The 15,855-nt window shown below is 41.4% G+C and overlaps 1 protein-coding gene across 1 annotated transcript in view; it reads right to left on the reverse strand.

The window, feature by feature from the left end:
- Positions 1-15,855, reverse strand: part of CD109 (CD109 molecule) — a 147,053-nt gene that overhangs the window by 101,561 nt on the left and 29,637 nt on the right. Inside the window, exons 4-5 of the mRNA XM_003926323.4 lie at positions 12,904-13,134; positions 6,971-7,096 (exon numbers count right to left, since the gene is read on the reverse strand). Of these exons, the coding sequence (XP_003926372.3) occupies positions 6,971-7,096; positions 12,904-13,134 (357 nt within the window). The remainder of the gene's footprint in view (positions 1-6,970; positions 7,097-12,903; positions 13,135-15,855) is intronic.

The following is a 15,855-nucleotide window of genomic DNA, read 5'->3' on the forward strand; positions in this document are numbered from 1 at the left end:
AGTGTCTGCCAGAGCCTAGGAGTGGGAGGGAATGGGGGGTTACTGTTCAATAGGTGTAGATTTTCAGTTTTGCAAGATGAAAAGAGTTCTGGAGATGGATGGTGGTGATGAATGCACAGCAATATGAAAGCACTTAATACCACTGAATCGTACACTTAAAAATGGTTATGATGGTAAATTTTATGTTATGCGTATTTTACCACAACAAAAAAAAATTGGGGGAAAAAGCCATTTGCAGGCCAGGCACAGTGGCTCACGCCTGTAATTCCAGCACTTTGGAAGGTTTAGGCAGGTGAATCATTTGCGGTCAGGAGTTCAAGACCAGCCTGACCAACATGGTGAAACCCCATCTCTACTAAAAATACAAAAATTAGCTGGACATGGTGGCATGCACCTGTAGGCCCAGCTACTCAGGAGGCTGAGGCAGGAGAATCACTTGAACCCAGGAGGTGGAGGTTGCAGTGAGCCAAGATCGTGCCACTGCACGCCCAGACAAAAGAGCAAGATTCTGTCTCAAAAAGAAAAAAAGAGAGAGAGAGAAAAAAAAAAAAAAAACCTAGAAATCCTACTAGAACGAAATAATTAGCATTACTATCATAAAAAATCTTGAAGGTGAAAAACAATACAATACTTGAAGGGCAAACAATTTAGATTAATCCAGAAAGGTTAACACAGTATCATAAAGGACTTACTCTTATTCTATAAACAAACATGTTATTAATACATGTGGAGAAATGCCAAGAAGGCCTCAAGTATGTTTCACCCAAGGGATCATTTTCCTGACCTAGGACAAAGGGTAACTAAAGAATACCACTTTCTGATTACCTGTATAGTCACTACACATCAAAGTTCTGATAACTCTGGTAATCCTTAAAGAGATTCTCTCTCAGTGGGAGTACTCATATCATTTCATATTTTTTCTACAGACAAAATGGAATTTCAAAACACCTTTCTGAAGGCTGCATATGATGGCTCACACCAGTAATCCCAGCACTTTGTGAGGCCAAGGCAAAAGGATTGCTTGAGACCAGGAGCTCAAAACCAGCCTGGGCAATATAACAAGACTCTGTCTCTATGAAGAAGAGTTTTTTTTTTAACTAGCCATATGTAGTGGCACATACCTGTAGTCCCTACTACTCAGGAGGTTTAGGCGGGAGGATCACTTAAGCCCAGGAGTCTGAGGCTGCAGTGAGCCATGACTGTGCCACTTCACTCCAGCCTGGGTGGCAGAGGGCAACCCTGTTTCTTAAAAATTAAAAAATTTAAAAACACTCTCTTTAAAATAAGTATTTTCCTCTCCCTGAGTTTTATATTGAGAATGGTGATTGCCTCAGAAAAATAAAAATATTGTCTCTAATGCTGTGCTGATTAAATAATAAATACATTTCCTCCATGTCATTATTCACTATTAAAAGAAAGGGGGTTTAATAATAAGCAATATACAGTCTTTCGATGCCGTGCAGTAGTCAAAGAAAAACAAAAGCCAGAGACCAAGGCCGCAGTTGCTTCTTGTAACATTTCCTTGGTTATACTGACCCCTGGTGGTCATAAAAGGGCTCTTTTTTTAAGGGTTTTTTGTTGTTGAAATTAACATATCTCCAATGATGAGTACCTAATCAACATACTTGTCTTCAAAAAAATAAAGTTGCTTTATAGAATATAGAAAAGCAAAAATTTTATTTGGTTCAAGACAAATGACTGTTACATACCTTTCATACATTCGGCTAAGCAAATACTGCTTTCTGCTTACAGGAAAAAGCACTGAACTTGGTCCTAGGAATAGAGGGTTGAGCAAGACTAGAAGGTCAGGAGCTTCACAAAGGCTACCGTCTATCAGGGACCACCAATTGAAAGTAACACGAGGCCGGGCGCGGTGGCTCAAGCCTGTAATCCCAGCACTTTGGGAGGCCGAGGCGGGTGGATCACGAGGTCAAGAGATCGAGACCATCCTGGTCAACACGGTGAAACCCCGTCTCTACTAAAAATACAAAAAAAAAAAAAAAAAAAAAAAAAAAAAAAAAAAATTAGCTGGGCATGGTGGCGCGTGCCTGTAATCCCAGCTACTCAGGAGGCTGAGGCAGGAGAATTGCCTGAACCCAGGAGGCGGAGGTTGCGGTGAGCCGAGATCGCGCCATTGCACTCCAGCCTGGGTAACAAGAGCGAAACTCCGTCTCAAAAAAAAAAAAAAAAAAAAGAAAGTAACATGAATAAACTGTGGAAAGCACACAGTACTATGGGAATGTCTGGAACAGCCAGGCCACTCTAGAGAATGCCCTCAAGTAGCGAGAATAAGGAAGAAAAAACACTCCCAGCAGAGGGAACAGCATGAGAAAAGGCTCCAGAATGAGACAGACAGGTGAGTTTAAGAAACATAAGGGCCGGGCGCGGTGGCTCAAGCCTGTAATCCCAGCACTTTGGGAGGCTGAGGCGGGTGGATCACGAGGTCGAGAGATGGAGACCATCCTGGTCAACATGGTGAAACCCCGTCTCTACTAAAAATACAAAAAAAAAAATTAGCTGGGCATGATGGCGCTTGCCTGTAATCCCAGCTACTCAGGAGGCTGAGGCAGGAGAATTGCTTGAACCCAGGAGGCGGAGGTTGCGGTGAGCCGAGATCGCGCCATTGCACTCCAGCCTGGGTAACAAGAGCGAAACTCCGTCTCAAAAAAAAAAAAAAAGAAAGAAGAGAAACATAAAGGACGTAAGATGTCTAAAGCATAGAGTTCATGAGGAAGGGCGGCACTTTACAAGGCTGAAAAGGTGGGCAAGGGCCAGATCTTGCAAAGGTTTTTAATTTTTTAATGACCTAAATTTCCTTCAGAGCATTATTTTTTTCTATAAAAGCAACATGACAAGCCAAGTCCACAGCATGAGAAATCCTATAAATCTTTCAAAGTATAATCTCATATCTTCTGCAAAGTCTTTCTCTATTATTCTGTCCCCCTCTCTTCTGGTACTTACTCTGTCCACCATTCATCAAACAAATTAATCCCTCAGTGCCTGTCATCCAGCTAAAACTGCTCTTGTTGGTCACTGTGCAGAGGTGGTTTCTGAGTGGACCAACAATGGGCACCCTGACCCAAGGGCAGCCCACCCATAGGCTGCCAGCCACCTGTGCAGAGGCCTGCCTTAAAGACACTGGGCATGATGATTATTTAGCTAAGCCAAAGGAATGAGAAGAACTGAAGGACTCCTTAAAGGTCGGCAGAAGAGTGGCAGGAGAACAGAGCAGACCGTGAGAGACAGAGGGAGCAGCTGGCCCCAAAACATCGGTGCTTGTGCTAACAATAAACTCTCTCTATCACCAGCCTGGCCTGAGCACCTTACACTTCCTCTGCTATTGCCCTGTCTTGTGGTTGTCTGTCCCCCTTATGTCATTTAATTTTTCTCATATTATTCATGTCGCCACAACAATGACCTTTGAAAATATAAGTCATGTGTTTAACTTCTTTGTATTCATCACGGCCATGTAGGGCCTTAATACACACTGAGTTGGTGGGTGGATGGAAGGATGGATGGATGGATGGATGAACAGATGGACAGATAGATGGATTAAAAAAAGATTATGGAAAATGTAAGTGGGAACTGAAAATAATATTCAAATTAAACTCATAATGTGCTTCCTAATCTACATCTCCCATCATTCTCCACATACTCCAGTAATATCAACTTCTCCAAAATCCCCAGACACATAAGGTTCCCTTCTATTTTCCCTACTCCTACACAAATTTTTCACAAATGCCTACTCTTTTCACTTTCTCTATAAGCTCAAATATAAAGAATTCTAATTCCCCTAGAAATCATCACCCACTGCTCTAGGCTTCCATTTATAACAGTGGTTATTACTACACTGTTATAAATAAGGAAATAAGCAAAGATCACACTGTAAATTGTGCATGATTTTAATGGTTATGCAATACATTGTTCTCTAAAAGTATGAACCCCTTTCATAATATTACCACCAATGTTCTTTAAAACCACATCATGGCCGGGTGCGGTGGCTCACGCCTATAATCCCAGCACTTTGGGAGGCCGAGGCGGGTGGATCACGAGGTCAAGAGATCGAGACCATCCTGGTCAACAAGGTGAAACCCCGTCTCTACTAAAAATACAAAAAATTAGCTGGGCACGGTGGCGCGCCTGTAGTCCCAGCTACTCGGGAGGCTGAGGCAGGAGAATTGCTTGAACCCAGGAGGCAGAGGTTGTGGTCGGCCGAGATCGTGCCATTGCACTCCAGCCTGGGTAGCAAGAGCGAAACTTTGTCTCAAAAAAAAAAAAAAAAAAAAAAAAACACATCATACATTCGGTAGAGCTCCTGCTAAATTAAAAAGAACAAGATTGGTAAACGTATCATGCAAAAACCCATAAAGACTCAGGATGGCCATGAAGCAAATGTTGAGAGTCGATTGTACCTCCAGCACTGTTCTCATCCATACAGGTCAATTCACACACACAAGTCCTACCTACTCAAGGCTCAGCAATAGTGCTTAAAGTAAGCTACAATTTCATGTATTTCATTTAACATATCTTCCCCTTTAGACACAGGAAAAAAATTGATTATATCTTACATGTTTATATGTCACATAAATATATATTATAGAAAAATATAAAGGTTTACATATTATATACTAAATGACCAATTTATATCACATAAAACAGTTAAGTCTCATTATTTTTTTAAATTGTTTTATGTCTCATTGTGGTAAAATACATATGACATAGAACTAAGTATATTCACTATTTTTCTGCACTATTCATTAGTGTTAAGTATATTCACATTGTTGTGCAACAGATCTCCAGAACTTTTTCATCTTGCAGAACTGAAAATCTTCAACTCCCCATTTTCCCCTCCCATCATTCCCTACAACCAGCCATTCTTCTTTCTGTTTCCACAATTTTGACTATTCTAAATCTCTCATATAAGTGGAATCTCAAAGTATTTGTCTTTTTGGAACTGGCTATTTCATTCAGGATAATGTCCTCAAGTTGTATCCAGGTTGGAGCATTGTCACAATATCCTTCCTTTCTTCCTTTTTAATGTTGAAGTTCCCATTACCTTTTTTTTTTTTTTTTTTTTTTGAGATGGAGTCTCGCTCTGCCACCCAGGCTGGAGTGCAGTGACATGATCTCAGTTCACTGCAACCTCCACCTCCCAGGTTCAAGTGATTCTTCTGCCTCAACTTCCTGAGTAGCTGGGATTACAGGTGCTCACCACCATGCGCAGCTAATTTCTGTATTTTTAGTAGAGATGGGGTTTCAACACATTGGCCAGGCTGGTCTCAAACTCCTGACCACAGATGATCCACCTGCCTCAGTCTCTCAAAGTGCTGGGATTACAGGTGTGAGCCACCATGCCTCCCATTACTTTTAAATAGAGCAAAAGTCAGAACATAACTCCAAAAAAGAAATCAAGAAAATTAAATGTTTTAATATTTCTAAATCTAAGCCAAGTTCTTCCCTCTGGGTTGCTTCTTCCTGAATGCCCTAGAAATAGAATCACAATTCTAAGATGTGAAATATCCATATATTTCCGTTTGTCTATTGAAGTTCCTCTTATCCACAGCATGTGTTTGTCTGAATGAAGGTAATCTATTTAGATTGAAGCATCTAGAATTGCTAATATTTTGTATTTCTGACCCACAAAAATGGCAATTTCAAATGTCTAACCTGATAATTTATCATTTTTCTTTTAAACTGATCTAAGAAACACTGCTTTGAAATTGAATAAGGATTTACTGTGTCTTCTATCTTCTAACCAGGTCCCAGATTCAAAGTATTTCTATCATGATGCTGGGGTCCTGGGTTCAGAGGGTCATGGGGTCAGCTATGGAGGCCAGGCTTTGCCATCAGAGACCTGAATTTAAATCTTGCTTCTTTTGCTTCCCAACTCCAACTTCTTGGCAAGTTACTAAACTTCTCCACATTTCATTTTCCTCATCTAGAAATTAAGTTTAATAAAACCTGTTTTTCAGGACTGTTGTGGCAATGCAAGTAAAAAGCAGGGCACATATTAAATACTAGGTACTTTTATCTTGCCTCAGGTCCTTAGGCTAATGAATGATTATTCCTTCAGCTACAATGGTTCTCAACTGCACAGGGGAAGGGATATTTCCTCCCAGGGATGTTTGGCAATACCTAGAGAAATTTTTGCTTGTCACAGCCTACAGGGAGAGGAGAGCTACTACTGGCTTCTATTGGGCAGAGGCCAGAGATACTGTTAAATGACCTATAATGCATAGCACAGAGCCCACAACAAAGAATTTTTCTCCAAAATGTCAATAGTGAGATGCCCTTTTTTAAAACAACTATTTTTAAAGCTCTGGTTCATGAATTTCTATTTTTTTAATTCCAAAGAAAAGCATTCAATGAATTTTGAAGTATTACACAGTGATACATAGGAGAAAACTTGAGGCACAAAGAAATGGAGGGCATTTTAATGAATGCCCTCCATTTACATTTATATGCCATTTAATGCCGTCCATTTAGATTTCTGAGCTACACAAGTTGGCAACAAGGAAAGGCAATAGGTGTAGAAACTAGGGAGAAATGGGGAACAGAGGTTGGTGTGTCACTGTTTCTTAAAACAAAGATAAAGTAGGTTTTTTAATCACTCATTAGGAGTCATTTTTCTAAGATAAAAAATTTGCCAAATAATAGCTATGTATTTATTACTTAATTTTAAAACAGTGCATGAAACAAATAAGTAAACACTGTGTACTAAAATGGCAAAAGTTTTAACTTTTACACATTATATCACAGAAAAGGCCAAAAGGGATGGAAATTCTAGCATGTTAGAATGAAGGCTAAATAAACCCTTGCAAACATCATAAACTAAAAATAAACCACTTCAGTGCCTAGGTGCTGACATTAATTTTTTTCTCTTCATTGAATAAATGACTTTAGAGCTATTTCCCCACATGACCTAATTAAATCACTTTAACAGTCCCCCAAAAGATATATTTATACTCACATTCACTTGAACTTGAATAGACCAGTCCCCAAGTATTGGATGGGAAGATAGCTGAAACGTTTTGGAAATGACTCCAAGATCACTTTGCTGTGACAACCACTGTTGGATCAAGTTTGATTTGGGGTCCTAAAATGAAAAGCAGACATGTAACTAAGCAGAGGCTGCCTGTGTGCACGTGCGTCCTCTGTGGTTAGGAAAGACGCCTTGCAGTATTCCCACCCAGACCCAGGACTTTCCTCCAAAATATGGCACAAGGATAGTTTTCAGAAAATGTAGGCACTATATTACTGAAGAAGACAAATCGGTTTCTTCTCTTCTCATATTTCTTCCAAGTTCTTCTTGATTCTGCTCCACCTTTTAAATTCCTGGCACCCAATTTCCTTCTACATGAAACACTACAACATGTATATCACCAAATCCCTGGCAGCAGGGGATGGTAGTGTTAAAAGAAAATTTAACTGTAGAAATAACAGGCCCCATTTATTAAAGACCCAATATGTGTCAGGCACTCTGCCTTATCTCTAATCATTATAATTCTCCTTTAGAACAGGGTTATCCTCACTTTATAGTTGAGAAAACTGATGCCTGGAGAGGAAATACGCATTCAAGTGACTGGCGTGACTCAATATTTCAGCACCAATGCATGATGAAATTCAGAATTCAAACTCAGGTCAGCCTTTTATTTATTTTGTTATTCATTTATTCATTTATTTTTTTAAAGATTTTTAAATAAATAAAATTTAAAGGTATTTTAAATAAATAAAATTTATTTCACCATGTTGGTCAGGCTGGTCTTGAACTCCCGACCTCAGGCGATCCGCCCGCCTCGGCCTCCCAGAGTGCTAGGATTACAGGGGTGAGCCACCGCGCCCGGCCTTTTAACACAACAAAAGCATATCAGAGAGATGCTTAAGCAAAGATATACGTGAAAAACACTTCAGCCTTCCTATAATCTCCCAAACAACAATCCCTTCATGTAGCCTTCATCCAAACCGTTCCGGCAGTCATCCTAGATTCCTCTCACATCTCCAGCCCTGTGGACTTTGTGAGGTTAATATGTCTCTAATTTGTCTCCTTCTTTCCATCCTCAATCTAGCCACCATGTCCTATTTTCCAACTAATGCAACTGATCTTCCCCCTCTAGTCCTGCCCTCTCCACCACATTCTCCCCACTGCCAACAGTGTGATCCATCTGAAACACAAATCTGAGAATGAGTTACAGTGGTTGAAATACTTGGCGTAGTCCCTAGATATAAAAAGCAGTGACTATACACATTTTATAGTCACTGATTATCATATTTGATGATTATACTAGACCACTAGGTACGCACGGCTTTCATTTGCCTACTCCTTTGCATAGTTTACAAGTCCTGTACTAATATGACTCCATCTACATTTCTAGGCTCATCTTCCTCTAAACATTACAGATTTGTTTGCAGTTTATTCCCAAAAGCCCATGCATCTAGGTCTCTGCAGCTGCTGCAAGGAAATCCCTCCCTTCCTTGTCCACTGGTGAAATCAGTTCCAGCTTCTTGCCTCCTATACAGGTGACTGCTTCCTGGAAAGCCCCCGGTATATCTGGAGTTTATCTCTCTTGAGTACATATTATTGTGAAAGGCAGCAAAATATGTTTATTTTACACATTTTATTTTGCCAAAAATCTATATTTTATTATTCCTAACTAGATTGTGACTGAGAACGGGTTGAATATTTTCCCTTAGTCTTAGTCTCTAAACTTTGACGGGAAGTAGTGAGTGGAGCCAGTTATTAGAAACCAGAAGAAACCTCTTTCCCAGAGCAGGGATATGACAGTTAGGGATAAGTACCATGCTGAGAACTGTGCAGGAAGCAGTCTCATAAGCCAGAAACCGATTGTTAAAACCAGAGACCGAAAACAAGTCAATAACAAGCAGGTCACAGTATCCCTGGCAAACTCCTGGGCCAGGCATTGTCATCAGCGGTTGGCCCTACTGTGCCCGCCACAGCATGATGCATGCGAGGGCTATGAAGTTCAAAGACTCAGGAACAAAGGAAGACATATAAATAGCCAATAAATATATGCTGTCTAATAATTAAGGAAACGAAAACAATGTAATATTGTGTTTCTTCTGTCAAACTGACACAGATAAAAATAATAATAATTTTTGGTGTTACCTGAAGTGTAGGAAAACAGAATGTCCATATTCTACTGAAACATTATGGTAGCGAGGGGGTACATTTCTCCCAGACATGAAGGAAATCTGCACTGACCTCACTGATGACTGCACCTGGGGTATCTGGAGAGTTAGGGGTGAGTAAGATAATTCCTCTGCTTTCCCAAGCCAGTCATGGACCCAGGTCTACTGTCACCAATACGGCAGAGGGAGAGAATGCAGAAACACAAGATGTCTACAAGGCACATCAGGATTTGAACCAGGCAAGCATGGTGGTGTCACAGCAGAGCCCAGCATTTGCATGCGGTCATCTCCTGCTACGACACAGTCACATACAGTATGAACGATGCCCGAGTCACAGCCAGAAAAGCTGCGGCCAGAGATCCTGGAATAGTGGCCCCACATGCCCTTTGAGTCGCCTTTAGATGGCTCTGGAACTCTGTCAGATGCCTCATCACAGCACACAATACCTGGCTGTCTCAAGTAGTAAGCTCCCTGGCTGGAGAATGTGTCTGCGAGGACTATTTCTGGATTATGTGTGAAGGACATGTCTGTCCAGAAAGTAGAATTAGAGAATTCAAATCACTTAAATAAGGCGGCCTCCTTACCTGGCCAACACTGCTTCAAAACAGAGTGTCAAGGCACAGGCACAGAATATACCCCCAAGCCAATAACACCTGTTTCTCTACAAGATCATTGGCCTGTACTAGCACCAACAACTTCTTAAAGGAGAGGTCAGAGTAGAAGCCAGACATGCCAGCTCCCATCAGAGTCAGAGGCACTCCTTTCCCCAGCGTCAGGCCAAACTGGCTAGAGGAGGCCAGAAGCACGGGACACATGGATTATGTTTCTTCTACTGCCGAAAGGCCTCAAAGCCCCTTTCCCTCCTGAGAAGACCAGTTATTGGGGCATGCAAGATCAATAATACTCAAAGATGCCCCATAGTCCCCAAGAACACTGAACACCCCTAAACGTGCTGTGACAGTCAGTATCTTAGCTACATTCTACAGCCACTCCTGGCTGTGCAAGATGGGCCCCAACTCACAGGTGCACTTCTCCACATCAGCCTGCAGGTGGTGCTGCACCAAGGAGGATAGCTGTCAGGGGCTCTAGTTAGGCTAAGCTCCAACTTTTTCTGAAAAGTTTTGCCAAGAAACCAATTATTCTACACTGAAAGATGTAGAAAATATCATAGTCTAGTAAACCTGGCCCAAATGTCTGTTGTCAGCTGAAAGAATTCCCACCTGGCCTCTGCAAGTTGCAAGGAGGAAGGCAGTTAGACCTGAGTCCACATTTGAGCATCACCTCCTAGGTACAGAGATGAGAGCATGGCCACCCCTCACTCACAGTTCCCAAACACTTTGGGTTCCAGGTAGTATTTTAGTTTAAACTCCCCTCCCCTGGCCAAGAGGGTCATATCAGTACCAGAGCTAACAAGAAGGAAGTCTCTCTGAGCCCTTTCCAGAAAGCCAAATGTGGTCAGCTAAGTCTCACACCGCACAGAAAAGCCCGAAGAATCTGCAAATCAAAGGTTCAAAGGAAGATACTAGGGCAGAGCAGAGAGGCAGAACTACGAAAACGCACAGACTCAGTATCCAGAACCAGTAGGGTTAGTTCTGGGTTAATGTCTTGAACAGGCAATTTATGCAGTTGTCTATTGCAGGCAGATAAAAGTTAGCACTGCATAAACTGTTACATTGAATGTAAACAGCCACAGATAGCCAGACATTTATTAAACCATCTATTGTACACAGCTTCTGGCATGCAGTAAGCTCTCCATATATGTGGATAAATGATGAAGGACGGTATGAATGGAGTCAGTTCAACTCTGCTCAGAGCATGACATGAATTTAGAAATGCTATTCACTATGTCAACCTGCTTTATAGACATTCTGTTACATAGCAAAGGCAAAGTCTGAAATAATACTAGTTCAATTCAAGAAATGTGCATTGAGCACCATGCTAACCAATGTGATACTGGCTACAAATATATCTTGGCTCAAAGTTAAATGTAAACATGTTTATTTGATTGGGTTTTGTTGTTTTAATTTATAACAACAAATATATAATAACAAATAAACTAAGAATAGGAAGATACTGGACTCAAAAGCCTGACTTTACCTTCCACACTATAGTATTCATTAGAATACTTGGAGAAACCAACATCCTGAGACTAAGGAAGTTCCCAAGACCACAGACTTTTCAGTTTTAAAGTCAGGGACATACCAGGGAAACCGGGATATGTTAGTCACCCTATTTCCAAGTAATGGTCAAATGTCCAGTGCTCTTCTCAGCTGAAATATAGAAAACCAGGCCCAGCTGGATCTCTTTTGTCTTCATCCTGATTCTCACAGGAGAGCACTCTGTGTGCTAAACACAGTGCCTCCAGATCATTAGAGTATTAAGCAGCAAAGACCAAATGACTACCTTTCAAAAGGGATTCCTAAAACCATAGTAATGGCTAACTTTCAATGAGCATGTACTATGTGCCAGACACAGTTCTAAATGGTTTACTTGAATTATCTCTCTTAATCCTCATAAAAACCTTGTGAGGTTTTATTATTATTACATATTTTCCAGATAAGGAAACTGAGGTTCTAGAAGGTTAATAAATATCCCCAGGATCACACAGCTAGCATTTGGCATCTATTCTTTTTAGAGCTGAGAGTGATCCTTTTAAGATGTTCAGTTAGATTATACCACCTCTCCTCAGAATTCTCCAGTGAATTCTCATTTCACTTAATATAAACTTCAAAGCATGGCCATTAAGGCCATGCATAAGCCCCACCCTAACCCACCTACTTCTCTATGACCTCATCTCCTAGCACCTGTCCCCTCGCTCCCAGGGCTCCAGCACACGCCAGCTTGTTGTTCCTCCAAAGCGCCAAAAAAGCTCCTCCTCAGGGCCTTCCCACGTACTTCCCCCTCTGTCTGGGCTTATTTTCTTTCATTGCCTTTGGAGCTCTGCTCAAATCAGCCTCTCAGACAACTCTAAAGAAAGTAGCAAACATGCTGGTGCAGTGGCTCACGCCTGTAATCCCAGCACTTTGGGAGGCAGAGGAAGGTAGATCGCCTATGGTCAGGAGTTCGAGACCAGCCTGACCAACATGGTGAAACCCCATCTCTGCTAAAAATACAAAATTAGCCAGGGGTGGTGGCACATGCCTGTAAGCCCAGCTACTTGTGAGGCTGAGGCAGGAGACTCACTTGAACGCAAGAGGCAGAGGTTGCAGTGAGCCAAGATCCTGACACTGCACTCCAGCCTGGGCAACAAGAGTGAAACTCCAACTCAAAAAAAAAAAAAAAAAAAAGAAAGAAAAGAAAGAAAGTAGCAGACACAAACTCTCTTTCTCACTCTCTTTTTCTCTCTCACACACACAAATACATACATACCTCACCCTACATAAATATGTATTCGTATGTCTATTATGTCTGTCTTCTAGTACTCACTGAAAAATAAACTCAGTGTAAGCAGGACTTAATTGCTTTTGTTCACTGCCTTATGGCTATGCCTGGAACAGAGAAGCTTAATAAGTGTTTAACAACTGAATAAATCAATGAAGATCCCAGGTTCAGAACTCAAGCAGGTTAAGACACTGAGCTCTTAACCCAGCACTGCACGCACCACCTCCTTTACTAATAGAGGAGTTCTGTGGTGGGAGGGAAGCTTATCTTAGGTGACTTCTAAGATATTCCAGCGTCAATAACACAAGCAGAACTTCCCAGAGGGCTTTAGTAAGATGGCTAGAATTCCTTGCTTCATTTCTGTCTAGCATTTACCTTAATGAGAATGTTTAAAGAGGTTTTGTAAGGCTTGAAATCTGAGAAGAGCGTAACAATGCGAAACTTCACTTCTTGCTTTGCCTTGTATAAGGTCTTGTCTGTTTGAATGAAGACAGATATTCTCTTGGTCTCAAATGATAAGCGAGTACGATTAGAGAATAAAATCTCATCCTGGGCATGTCCGGTTACACGTAGCTCATAAATCCCATTGGCACTGTTCAGAGGTAGCTGGGGGGAAAAGAAATCACACATTAAGGTCTCTATTTTACCTCAAAAGCGTTTTAATTACAAGTTAGAATGAAAAAGGTAAATACATGGTATTATCAAAAGTAACTGTGAGGTTGAAAATTTGCCCCTCCCAGGCACCAGAGTTAAACAATTTGTTTCCTCTTTTTTAACATCCTGTAGTTTGCTCTCCAGTTACATCACAAGGCTCCTGGCATGGGGGACACACAGCCCACTGCTCTCCCTCAGCAGGAGACATCTTGCCATTTCCTATTCCAAGTGCGTCCTCCCTAACAGTTATTGCAAGTCAGAATACCTAACATTCTTCAACCCTCTATTCCACACTCACCCTATTTGAGGCAGTCAGCTGATGAAAGGCTCTTTTGCACAAGATTTGTTTTCTTGCCATTTTCTCTCAAGCTGCTTTCTGAGATGCATTCTCCTAATGCATCTTGCCCATATGTGTCATAGTCTTGGTGGGGATGATGATGCTGCTACTTCTGCTACTACTATTAATAACAGAAATCCTTCCCAGGTGTGGTGGCTCACATCTGTAATCCCAGAACTTTGGGAGGCCGAGGGAGGTGGATCACCTAAGGTCAGAAGTTCGAGACCAGTCTGGCCAACATGGTGAAACTCTGTCTCTACTAAAAATACAAAAATTAGGTTGGGCACGGTGGCTCATGCCTGTAATCCCAGCACCTTGGGAGGCTGAAGTGAGTGGATCATGAGGTCAAGAGATTGAGACCATCCTGGCCACATAGTGAAACCCTGTCTCTACTTAAAATACAAAAATTAGCTGTGTATGGTGGCACACACCTGTAGTCCCAGCTACTCGGGAGGCTGAGGCAGGAGAATCACTTGAACCCAGGAGGCGGAGGTTGCAGTGAGCCAAGATTGTGCCACTGCACTCCAGTCTGGCTGACAGAGTGAGATTCCATCTCAGAAAAAAAAAAAAAAAAAATTATCCGGGCGGTACAAGCCTGTAGTCCCAGCTACTCCGGGAGGCTGAGGCAGGAGAATCGCTTGAATATGGGAGGCAGAGGTTGCAGTAGGCCAAGATCGTGCCACTGCACTCCAGCCTGAGCAACAGAGTGAGACTACATCTCAAAATAACAACAATAGAAATCCTACCTTCCAGCATTACTAGATACTCTCATCAAAACCATTTCTCACACTCACACACACACACACACACAAACACACACAGAAGCTGCAGCTTATAGTAGTTAAGAAAGTTGCTCCAAGTCACTAGCTGAGATTCAAACTCACCATGAGCTCTCCTACTCTAATAAGAACATTGATGTGGTAATTTTAAAATATGTCCAAAAATTCTCTGACCTTCCTCCCTTCAAAAGGTGAATCACTAAACACTGCGGAATCACTAATTCCTCCAACTTAGTGATTTTCTTCTAAATCTTAAAATGAGGTTATGTCCTAAAAAGAATACCTTTGGCCTGTTGTCTCTCTTTCTCGCTAGGATCACTCACTCTGGGGGAAGCCAGAGTGGTGATAAGGACACTAGAGAAGCCTGTGGCGAGGCCCACACTGGGAGGAACCGGGGCCTCCCACAAACCACCACCACCAACGTGTCAGCCCAGTGAATGAGCTGCCTCGCAGAATGCTACAGCCCCGGTAAGCCTTCAGATGTCTGCAGCCCTAGCTGATACCATGATGGCAACCTCGTGAGACTCCAAATCAGAAATGTCCAACCATATTGCTCCCAAATTCTTCACCTACAAAAACTGAGAGAAGTAATAAAAGTATGAGTTTATTGTTGTTTGAAGCAAAGTTTTAGGGTTACTTAGCAATAGATAACTAGCATGCTTGACTTTTAGCTGATTTTCATGTTAAAATTGAGGTCCTGAAACTATACCCTGACTCATTTTTGCAAATAAGTTTTGTCTACAGATATCTCAAAGGGGATTTTCCAGCAATAGCAGACATCAGAATAGTATCAATATGGTTAAGAATATGAAGAAAATGATAGAGCAAGTATAGTAAAATATTAACGGTAGACTCTAAGTGGCAGGTATAGGAGTGTTCATTATAAAATGTTTTCAAGTTTTTCGTGTATTTGGAAAGTTAATAATAAAGTGTTAGGGAAAACAATCAGTATGTCACCTTCGAATAACTTCTGGTGTCAATTTTTGCTTTTCTTCAATAAGGAAGTGTTTTGTTTTGCTTAGTTTTGTTTTGTTTTGTTTTGTTTGTTTTGTTTTGTTTCAAGACAAAGTCTTGCTCTGTTGCCCAGGCTGGAGTGCATAGCTCTTACACAGGAATCAATTATTTACTCACAGAGATTTTGGACTCCTTAACCAGAGGGCACAGGGCTGAAGGAAGGTGCAGTTCCCACAGTGAGAGGCTGTCTGAAAGCAAGATAAGAGTCTGGGAATTGACAATATCCCTAAGCTTTGACCAGCAGAATATCAATCAGCCTTGGATTGGGTGTGTTGATTCTCACTTATGCACGTCTATGTTGTGTATACATAAATGCAAACTCTCTGAGGAGATGACAGCTCTCTGCCTAGGATACATAAAGAAAGCATCCTCAAAAAGATTCTTCCTAGGCAATAAATAAGGATTACTTATTCTAATCTGGGCTGCCTAAAGCCATTTCACCTTCTCTGAAAGATTTACTGCTGTAAGGAAACTGAGAGAGCACAATAGTATTTATTCTCATATACTTCGTGAATAATGCCAGTTACTAAACATAGAAGAGAC

This window comes from Saimiri boliviensis, chromosome 4, assembly GCF_048565385.1.
Source record: "Saimiri boliviensis isolate mSaiBol1 chromosome 4, mSaiBol1.pri, whole genome shotgun sequence".
Taxonomy (NCBI): domain Eukaryota; kingdom Metazoa; phylum Chordata; class Mammalia; order Primates; family Cebidae; genus Saimiri; species Saimiri boliviensis.